Raw genomic sequence first — 11,337 nt, forward strand, 5'->3', positions numbered from 1 at the left:
TGTGTGTGTGTGTGTGTGTGTGTGTGTGTGTGTGTGTGTGTGTGTGTGTGTCTGGCTCCGAGCTCCCACTGCTTGTCTACAGGAAGATGTCTACTTGGACACGCTAATGTTTCAGGGATTTGGGGTGGCTTGTATGTCTCACTGCTTCTGAGATGGGCTCCTTGCCCTATTTCCTAGGGATGAGCTACAGTCACCATCTGCTCTGTACCATGGAGTGCAAGGGAGGGCTGCCGGTACTGACTGGAAAGGGACGGGGGAGCTAGAGGTCTTAAGCGCGAGGCCTGGACAGAGGCTGGGGCAGGGGAGAGGGAGGTAGCTGGTTCTGACTGACGTGTGGCACAGGGCGGGCTTCCCCAGCGGGACTCGAGAGCGGTTGCTTTTCGTACCTTTCCTTGTCATCTTTACTAACGGAGGAGTCTCGTTTATCTACATCTCTATCTCTGTCATGGGCTGCAGCGGACGCACTGCGCTCCAACTCCCCTGGCTTCAGCCAGGGCGGAGGGGTCGGGAACGACGGAGGCGTTCGGTGCAGCCGGTTCCAGGGTTCGTGAGGATTGCTAAAGTTCTGCACACTGGGGCTATCCTTGTGGCCGAACACTGAGTTGGGTGCTGAAATGGTGAAGTGGAGAACAAAAAAGGTTTCAGAGAAATCTCAATAGAAACCTGCCGGAGTGAAGGTACTTACCAAAAACTTTAACAGCATTCAGAGTTAAAATGAATACATGTTATTGGCAGCTGGAAAAGGAAAGGAGATTAACACACTCATTAGAGGAACTCTTGTCCCACACTGCAGAGGCAGCTCACAGCTTTAAAAAAAGAAGTCAACGAAGAGGAAAAAGTGAGACGGGACCGAGCAGGTATGCGGATACCCCATCAGATATGTGTGGGCATGCAAAAGTTCCAGGCATGCAGAGAGGTACGTTATGACCATATGACAGACGAACAGGTCAGTTCACAGGATCCACTGGTCCTCTGCCTACCACACCCTGCTGAGTGCTACTTCCTTCCAGCAGTGGGTAAAATGAATCCAAAAAGACCATGCAGGATTTCGTCCTAAACAATGCACAGGTCCGCATGCGTTCTCTCTCGCTCTGTCGTTTCTTTTCAAGACCAGATCTATGGATCCTGGCTGGCCCCAAACTCCCTAAATAACTATGGATGATGAGGCTGCCTCCAGCTTCCCAAGTGCTGCGATCGCAGGCTCTCGCCACCTCACTCTGCTCACGTGGTTCTGGGGATAGAAAACTTGCCGCATGTAAGGCAGGCGCTCTAACCGCTGAGTCACATCCCTAGGCTCTTTATCCCCCACGGGACTTTTTCCAACCTTGTTACCTCAAAAGTGAAATGAAATATTTTCTTCTTTTGAGCTGTGACCAAAGCAGACTTCTTGTAGTGACCCAGCTGGTCACCACTCTGCGATGCACAGACCATCAACAGGGTGCTCTGCTTCCAAGGGGGCTTATGTACTTACACCCAGCTTCACGTTAAACCTGTTTGGGGGTGCTCTAACCTGAACTCGTTGCAGCAGCAGCAGCAGCAGCAGCAGCAGCAGATAATAATAATACCACACACATATATTTATTTTTACTTTGTGTGTATGGGTTTTTGCCTGCGTGGTTATTATGTGTGCCATGCGTGTGCCTGGTGCTCGGCCTACAGAGGCCAGCAGAAGGCGTCATACGCCCTGGAGCAGGAGCTGCAGATGGTTATGAGTCGTCATGTGGGTGCTGAGACCCAAGCCTGGGTACTCTGAAGGAGCAGCAAGAGCTCCTACCCACTTGGCCACATCTCTCTATCTGGAAGTGACATTACCCTTTCAAGGTACCTTCATTTTCACTTTGGTTTCAATGGGGTCTCACTACGCAGCTCTGGCTGGCCTGGAACTCTCTCTATAGACCAGGTTAGCCTCAAAACTCAGAGACCTGCCTGTCTCTTGCCTCCTCAGGGCTGGGATTTAAGGCGTGTGCTACCACGCCTGCCCCTTCCCCGTTTCTTTTTTTCCCTTCCTCTGTTTCTAAGTGATTTTTGGTGGTGTGGGGAGGGAACTCGGGACGTTGCCCATGCTAGGCAAGCTCTTTTATCATTGAGCCATGCCCTCCCTCACTGGGAGGAGTTCAGACAAGCGCTCTGTCACTGACCCATATACTCAGCTTAAATTAGTTTTCCCAAAGAAAAGTTTCCCTTGTCTTCCAAAGGTCTAAAGCCATATATGGGTCAGAGAAATTGCAGAAGGGAGATATAACAATCGAGAGGTACTCACTAACTGAAGGGTTTCCAAGTCCCCCGAAGGCGTTGCCACCCACTGCGGCGAGGCCCGTGAACGTAGATGGCCGGTTAAAAGGCTCTGCGGATGAGACCAGGAAGGAAGAGATGGCAGTTAGGCACTTGTGAGTGAGGAACACGCGTGTCTTGGGAGCTGGGAAAGCGACAGACCCTCTCTGCTGCACCTTGACTCTCCTGATGAACTATTTCTGCATCTGGACTTAGGCACTGGGTTAGCAAGAGTTCCGGGAGGGTGATTTTCCAGAGTGCCATCCTTTGCATGGATTTAGCTTTGCACTTGGGATGGCACTGGGCAAACTCAGAACCCAGTGCTCTCAGTTGCTCTCTTGTCTATGAAATGTTCCTGTCTCTGTTTCAGTCTTTCTTTCTTTCTTTTTTTTTTTTAACATCATTTAACTCAGGCTGTCTTCAAACTTGATATAAGTCAAGGCTAGCCTTGAACTGATGCTCCTGCCTTATTTCTGCCTTCTGGGTGCTGAGATTACACGCATGAACAAAAACGGGCTGCTGCCAGGCTGGAGAAAGCACCTGGGGCTTGATTCCCAGCACCCCAGCATGAGAGCTCACAATAGTCTTTAACTCCAGTTCCAGGGAACCTGACACCCACTTCTGGCCCCTGAGGGCAATGCAGGCACAAGCACAGACATTAATGCAGGCAAAACACTTATACATATAAAGTAAAAATAAGTAATAAAAGTTGGGCATGGTGGTGCACACCTTTAATCCCAGCACTCAGGGGGCAGAGGTAGGTGGATCTCTGTTGAGTTTGAGGCCAGCCTGGTCTACAGAATGAGTTCCAGGACATTCCTGGCTATGTAGAAAGACCCTGTCTCAAAAAAGAAAAAAAAAAAAAAAAAAAGTGTGAGGAAGCCGAAGCAAAGAGTGCAGCCCTCTGATGCAGCTCTCTTAACAACACTCATTGTATCTTTCTAGCTATTAGGAGGACCCTGAGGTGGGGTCAGGCAGGAGGAGCCCACCCTGAACACACATGCTCTGGGATGCCAAGGAACACTTCCCTGCCCCAAGCCCCTTGTCATGGCTAACACTGAAAGCCAAAGTAACTGGATCTAGACCCACCTGGAAGACAAGCCCTGGGCACAGCTGCGAGGAGGTGTCTAGATTAGGCTGAGACGGAACGGCCCACCCTCAGTGTGGGTGGCACCAGCCCGCAGGGTAGGGCACTGAACTGAGTCCGGAAGTGAGCCGAGCCGGCACCCATCTCCCTCTGCTTCCGGAGTGCACACTGTGACCAGCTGCCTCCCACTGCTGCCACCATGCCCCACCCCCACCGGGGCCCCTCAAATGGAAGGCTTAGCAGGTGCCATGACTAGGCTGGAGGGCGGATCCCTCCATCTTTCTGACTCACCTAGGTGAGCAGCAGGGTTGAGAAAGTTACTGTGATGAGGTGGTGGCCCAAAAGGGGTCCCAGTAGGATGCGCAGCACCTGCAAAGGCAAAGTCAGAGTGAAGTTGGAGTTTTAGAGAAAGCCCGTGCTAGGGGGGACCAAAGATAATATGTTGAAGTCTAATTTCAGTGCATTCCCAGCCGCTGCAGGTACACCTGGGTAAAAGACAATGGGGGACACAGTAAAGGCACCCCTCCCATCTTTCCCAGCTGGACTGGCGGCCCGCCGGGGTCATCTGGGAAGAGGAAACTGTAATTGCGAAGATGCCCCAAACAGCTTGGTCTGGAGGCAAGGCCATTGGGACATTTTCTCCATTAATAGATGCAGGAGGGCCCAGCCCACTGTGGGCGGTGTCATTCCTGGGCAGGTGGTCCTGAGTGGTCTAAGAAAGGGTCAGTGAATGAGGGCCTGTAGAGCAAGCCAGTCGGTGATGATCCCCCATGATCTCTGCTTCGGTTCCTGCCCCGACTTCTTTTCATGATACTGTAGGCTGAAGTAAACGGTTGCTTCCCCAAGTTGCATTTGGTTGGGACGTTATCACAGCAGTAGAAAGCAAACGAAAATGGCCGCCACCCCGAGAAAAGGCATTTGCTGCATGTGTGTGTGCACATACGTGCACATGTATGTGTGTGGAGTCAGTCACGCTCTACCATCATTTTTTCTTTTTTTTTTTGAGAGAAAGTGTATCTCTGACCCTGGGGATTCTTACTGATTCTGGTGCTCTGGCTCACAGTGAGTCCCAAGGACTCTCATGGCTCCATGTCCCCAGCTCTGGGCTCATAAATACGCGCTGCCATGCCTAGCTATAAGGGTTCAGGTCCTCGCGCTCTGCGGTGAGCACCTCACCAGCCGACCACGGCCCCAAAAGGATCTCTGTATGAAGTTGATGGCACAAGCATAGGCCTGGTTAGTGGGGTGGGGTACAGCCGGGACACAGGAAGCCTCCATAACCAAGTCTGTCTGCAGTCACGGCAGGCTTACAGACGCTGAAGTGCGCTCACCCTGAAGGACTGCATAGGCACCTCTGATGTAGAGGAGTGGGTCAGGGGCTCCCTTCTTCAGCACAGCAGGGACACGTTTTTCACTTCATCGGTGGACCTGAAGCTGCAGACAGTGACGCACTAAGGAGTCTCTTGCCAAATCCCACTCTTACTCCTGAGGGGTGTGGGGGTGTAAAGGTTCTCACACGGCACAACACTGCTAAATGCACTGCTGGGAGCTGACTCTAAAAGATGGGAGGCTAAGCCTTCGGATGCCTGTTAATTTCCAGTGCCAGGAAAAGATGCTTTATTCCGACTTTGAATCCCCAAATCCTCAGTGTGGCTCAGTTGGTAGGGTGCTTGACAAGGAAGCAGAAAGCCCTGGGTTCCATCCCCAGCACTGCATAATGTAGCACATGCCACATACCAGGAGTTCAAGGTCAGCCTGGGCCCTGTGAGACACCAAGGATCCAGCAACTGGCTTTAATAGTCCTTACATTGCCTGCCAGGGAACCTAAGTTTCATCTATAGATCCCTTTATAGGACTACATCTTCTTTGTTTTCTATTTGGTCAGTCTGAATTTTAAAATTATATTTACGGTGTATGTGTGTGTGTGTGTGTGTGTGTGTGTATGCCACAGTGACCACATCTTCTTTTTCTATTTGGTCAATTTGAATTTTTAAATTACATTTACAAACTTAGCATGTACGCATGTATTTATGTGTGAAGTACATGCATGCTGCAGTGCGTGTGTGGAGGCCAAAGAACCACTTGGGGGAACTGGTTCTCTCCTTCCACCATATGGAACCCAGGGATGGAACTCAGTTGATAGGTTTGGTGGCAAACGCCTTTACTCCTGCCCCCAATTATTATTATTGAAAATTTGTTATATGGACGACTGTTTTGCCCGCATGTACACATATGTACAACACACATTCCTGGTTCCTGCAGAGGCCAGAAGGTGTTAGATTCCCTGGAAGTGAAGTAACAAACAGTTTTAGGCCACCACGTGGGTGCTGGGAATCAAACCCAGGTCTTCTTCAATAGTAGTAAATGCTCTTAACTACAGAACCTCTCTCCAGTCCCTCAATTCATATTTATATTTATATCCCTTTGAAATGCATTAGATCCCTTTCCTGCAGGAAGCTGGGAGAGAAGGGGAGTAAAGAACAGAAGGACACGCACAAGCATGCGTGCGTGTGTGTATGAACTGGGGAAGGTCAGTATTTCTAAAAGCTTCAAGAGTAACTTGTTAATGCTGCCTGGGAAGGCTGCCCCGAGGAGGCTGCGAAAGCATGACCAACACTTTTATACTGAACCATCTCTGCCCTCCATGTCTCTTTTGGGTCCCCGGAGACCCCAAGGGTCCTGTGGACTTGGGTTTGCAGGGTAAGGCTCAGCACACAGGACAAATGCTGGAATCTCGGGATTTGCAGGCACCTGTGGGGCTATCTATCTGCATGGTACTGAGAACTAAAAACAAACTTCTCCCCTGCACAAAGTGAACATATTCCACAGCCTTCATTAGTCACCACAGTGCTGCCAGCCGAATAAAGTGTGGGCCACATACTGTGTAGTACATGCTAGTTAATGCTCTGACAAAAACCCAGGACCCTGGGGACACCCACAGTTCTAGGATTATTGAAGCAAAAGAAGCCAATTCATCCATTTGGCTGCAATGAAATCCAGGGAGAAATCTCTCTATTTCTCTCCCAAAATTGCTCTCCATGTATCCTTGTCTCTGAGCAGGGTACCATGGAAACAGAGCCTTCAAATACATTCCCCAAGCAAAACCCAGGAGGAAAACCAGAGACGCTGATGATTCCATCCATCCCAGGGGTGATTTATTTGCTCTGACCACAGGGCTACTGCACTGATGTCCATACTTCTCTGCTGGCCAGTACAAGAGTCAAAGGGTCCATCAAACTCAAATCTCAGACCAGAGCCTGAGAAGGCAGCAGGCAGGATAGATGCGGAGCATGTCCCCTAGGGGTCAGAAATGGCGGACTCTTCACCGCTTTTGTTTCTGAGGGTAAATTCAGATTCATTCAGTAAGCACTCGAAGCCACCGTGCTTGTACCACCACTCTTAACTATTTACTAAGCTCTGTGGCAAAAAATGAGCACCCAGAGATGCTTTAAGATATACTGAATGAGTGAGAGAGAGAGAGAGAGAGAGAGAGAGAGAGAGAGAGAGAGAGAGTGTGTGTGTGTGTGTGTGTGTTGGGGGTGATGCTGGTGAGATGGCTCTGAGGTTAAGAGCACGGGCTGCTCTTCCAGAGGTCCTGAGTTCAATTCCCTGCACCCACATGGTGGCTCACCTATGAGGTCTGGTACCTTCTTCTGGCTTACAGGCACACATGCACACAAAACATTGTATACATAATAAATAAATTAATCTTTATACACACACACACACACACACACACACACTAAGTGGGCTGGAGACGTAGCTCATTTGGTAAAGTGCTTTCCCAGCACCCACGAAGACCTGGCTTCAGTCCCTAGCACCACATAAACTAGGTGTGGTGGCACATGGCCTGTGATCCAGCACTCAGTAAGTTCGGACAGGGGGACCGGAAGTTTAAGATCAGCTGGGGCTATATAGAGAGTTCAAGGCCAGCTTAGGCTACACCAGACACTGCCTCAAGTCGGGGTGGGGCAAGAGAGAAAGCCAGATGTGGTAGACACACTCTCAGCACTCTTGAGGCAGAGACAGGAGGATCCTGAGTTCAAGACCAGCTTGGTCTACAGAGTGAGTCCAGAACAGCCAGGGCTACACAGAGAAACCCTGTCTTGAAAAACCAAAAAGACGGAACAGTGGCTAGGTGTGATACAGAACTGTCATCTTAGTACTCAGGGGTCTGAAGCAGACTAAGCTCAAGCTCAGCCTGTTCAACATAGGGAGCTCCAGGTCTCAAAAAAGGAAAGAAAACACCAAGTTGTTAAGGACACTTGGTACTGATAGGACTTAGGCTGGCTGATTATTTGTGGGTATGTGTATAGTACTTACACTGCAGCCTCCGGCACTTATGAGCGGAGGTCAAAGGACAACTTTCAAGAATTAGTTCTCTCCTTCCACCATATGAGCCCCAGGGAGTCAAACTATCGACAGAAATTTCCAGTAATTGCTTTTACTTGGTGAGCCACACAGCCAGTCCTATGATGGTCAGTTTTAACCATCAACTTGCCGCAACCTAGAATCACCTGCTAGAAAATTCCAACTGAGGAATTTTCTAGATCAGGTTGGCCTGTGGGTATGCCTGTGAGGAAATGTCTTGACTGTTAACTGACCTGGCCCTCTGTGGACAACACCATTCCCTAGTCAGGGCCCTGAGTCAAGGCCAGTTTAGGCTACATCAGACCAGACTTTGAGGGCAAGCAGCTAGGATGTGGTAATTCTCTCTTTCCTGTGGATGTAATATGACTAACTGCTTTGGGTTTTGCCTTGACTTCTCTTCAATGAGGAACTGCATCTTGGAAGTGTAAGCCAAATGAACCCTTTCCTCCCTGAGTTGCTTTTTTAGTTTGTTTGTTTGTTCAAAGTATTTGCTATAGCATAGACATAAACTACGACATTACCCAGGTATTCCATAAAACCACTACATTTTCCCTGTGTGTACCTTAAGTAGAAAGGGACAGTCCTCTTATTTTTTGAGACAGAGGCTTATGTAGGCTAGGCTGGCTTTGAACTCACTATGTACTGAGGATGACCGTGAACTCCTGATTTGCCTGTCTCAGTACCTGAAACAGTGGAGTGATAGGTGTGCACTACCATGCTCAATTTATTCTGTGCTGCAGATGGAACCCAGGGTCGAGTTGCTAGCTAGGCAACTTCTCTATCAACTGAGCTATATCCTTAACCCTGCCTGTTTGTCTTGAGAAACCGTGGCCCAGGCTGTGCTGAAACTCACTGTGTAGCCCAGGCCTGCTCTCAATATTGTGTTTCTCCTGATTTTGCTTCCCAAGTGCTGGCTCGACAGACCTGAGCCACCAAACACATGAAGCCACCTGTCTTAACTACACGCTTCTTCCATCCTCGGACCCTCAAAAAGCAGTGTGATCACCACGGTGAGAAAGCAGTCACTAACTGTCCTGTGGGCAATGGAAGTGTGAGGCTGAGTTCATCCTTACAGGATCCCTGGATTTACTGCCCTTCCAATCTGCCCTGGCAAGCTTTCTGATCTTCTTCAGTAGCTTTTTCACATGCCTTTGAGTTGCGTCCGTTTAACATGGGAACAAATGACAAGCTAAGGCAATGCAAGTGTTGCAAGGCAAAGGCGACCTCTTCGTGTGTGTATGACTCATGTGTGTGCAGGCACATGTGCACACGTGTACAAAGGCCAGAGGTGAACTGTAGACGGGATTCCTCAGGTGCTGTCTACCTTGTTTGGTTTCAGTTTTTTGAGGCAGGGTCTCATTATGTAGTCCTGGCTGCCCTGGAACTTCCTAGGTAGCCTCAAACTCAGCAAGATCTGCCTGCCTCTGCACCCCAAGTGTGGGATTAAAGGCGTGGGCCACCACACTCAATGCCACCTTGTTCTTTGAGGCAGGGTTTCCAATTAGCTTGGGACCGTCTGGCCAGCGAATGCCAGAGACTGGCCTGTCTCTGCTTCCCCACTGTTGTAGGTACAAGTATGCGCCACCTCACCAGCCTGATCATCCCTTGGTCCTTACTGCATGAAACGGGTATATCAATGAAGCAGGGCCACCCTCCTGGCGACGTGGGGTACTACCTCACGAGCTGGTATAAATTCTATTCCTTAGTTACCCCACCCTCTGAACTCACCAGCGGCAGAGAACAAAGTGGAAGGTCGTGCCAGATCGTGGGGGTGGTGGATGGCTCCAAAGAGACTTGGGCCTGGAGGACGGCTCAGGAACTCAGGTTTCAGCCCAAAGTCCAGCTTGTGTGGGTCTGACTGCATCTGTTTCTAAAGCAAGAGGAAGGAGAGAGGGTGAAACCAGGAGAACAGCAGACAACAAGAGATATTAGCGAACAACTCGGGAGTGGTGTGCGGGTGTGAGGGGGCTGGTCAACACTGTGAACAACGTGAGAACAAAGCCTTCAAATGCCAGAAAAACAGCCTGGCCTCGCAGAGACTCTGCTAAATGGTGGCACCTGCTTCCTACATCAGAAATGTGTCATGGCAGAAGTAGGACTGCCAAGTCCAGTTTGAGGGTACAGTCAGGTCCCATTTAGTCAAAAATTAATACCATTCCCCACACAGGTCATCACTTTGTCATAAAGGCCTAGTCAGCAGGTTCTTTTCCCACCTCTCCATCTTACATAGCCCAGACCGGCCAGGCCTCAAGCCCACTACATAACCGAGGATGATCATGAAGTCCACATCCTCCTGCCTCCACCCCTACAAGAGTGCACCATCATGCCTTCTGTGGTACTACAAATGAAACCCAGGACTCCCTGCATGGAAGGAAGCACCCTACCCAACTGAGAAACATCCCTAGACTGGATTCTTTTTGTTTATTTCTTGTTTTGAAGCAGAGCATCACCTAGCCCAGGCTGCCTTCAGATTTGTTACGTACTTGAGGATGTCCTTAAACTCCTAACCTTTCTGCCTCTTGCTCTCCAGTGCTGAGATTACAGTATGCACCACCATGTCTGAATGCAGGTCCCCTCACCAAATATTTACTTTATTTCTGTATAGTGGGGGATAGGAAGGGGTGGTGTATGTGCGAGAGAGAGAGAGAGAGACATGTCTGTAAGGTACCCACAGAGTCCAAGAAGGGCCAACAGATCCCCTCAAGCAGTTTCAAGGAGCCAGAGTTGCAAGTGCTTATGAGCTACCCAGACAGTTTTTTGGAAGCAAACTGAGTTCTTCTGGAAGAGCAGTGTGCTGGTTAGTGGGGTTTTGCTGTTGTCTATTTTTTTGTCAACTTGACAGAGGGTAGGATCACCTAGAAAGAGGGAACTTCAATTGAAAAGTGCCCCATTGGGCTGGCCTGTGAACAAGTCTGTGGGGCACTTCTTGATTACTGATAGGTGTGGGAGGGCTCAGGCACCATGTGTGGTGCCATGGCTCCTGCCCTGGCTGCCCTCAGTAGTGGACCCTGACACAGAAGTGTAAGCCTTTCCTTCCCAAGTTGCCTTTGGTTGTGTGATCATCACAAACGAAGACCAACAGCAAGTGCTCTTAATGGCTGCGCCATCTAGCTAGCCCCTCCGCCTGCTAGTTTCAAAATGATAGCATTTTAAAGCTCATTACACTAGGAACCCTGCAAGAGCTATCTAATGTCTAAAATTAATTGCCTAACGGCTCTTTGTCAGAGTCTGATATAGCACAACACATTAATTGAACCACTGCTGTATATTTAAAAACAACAACACAGAAGCTGGGGAAGGAAGCCAGTAAGTGAAGTATGTGCTGGGCAAGCAGAAGGATCTGAGTCTGATCCCTAGAACACACCTTTTTAAAAAAAAAAAAAAGCTAAGCATTGTTATGCATGCTTCTAATCCCAGCCCTGGGGCTCCCTGATCAGCCAATGAGGCTCTGTCCCAACAAGTAAGATACATAGCTGCTGAGGAATGACATTTGGCCTCCACACACAAGTATACACACTTGTATGTAGAGATGTGCACGTGAACATTCATATCATATCATATCACACACACACACACACACACACACACACACACACACACACACACAC

General features: G+C 49.4%; 1 protein-coding gene across 1 annotated transcript; it reads right to left on the bottom strand.

Annotated features, from left to right (window-relative positions):
- Positions 1 to 386: 386 nt before the first annotated feature.
- On the bottom strand, positions 387 to 9,599 carry LOC129679110 (autism susceptibility gene 2 protein homolog; the record flags this gene model as incomplete). Its single annotated transcript, XM_055610033.1, is given in 4 exon segments — positions 387 to 609; positions 2,261 to 2,344; positions 3,650 to 3,727; positions 9,458 to 9,599. Coding segments are annotated over 4 exon segments (527 nt in total), but the record flags the coding sequence as incomplete, so codon positions are not given.
- Between the last annotated feature and the right edge of the window lie 1,738 nt (positions 9,600 to 11,337).

This window comes from Psammomys obesus, unplaced genomic scaffold (genome assembly GCF_907164565.1).
Source record: "Psammomys obesus unplaced genomic scaffold, mPsaObe1.curated_primary_1811, whole genome shotgun sequence".
Lineage (NCBI taxonomy): Eukaryota > Metazoa > Chordata > Mammalia > Rodentia > Muridae > Psammomys > Psammomys obesus.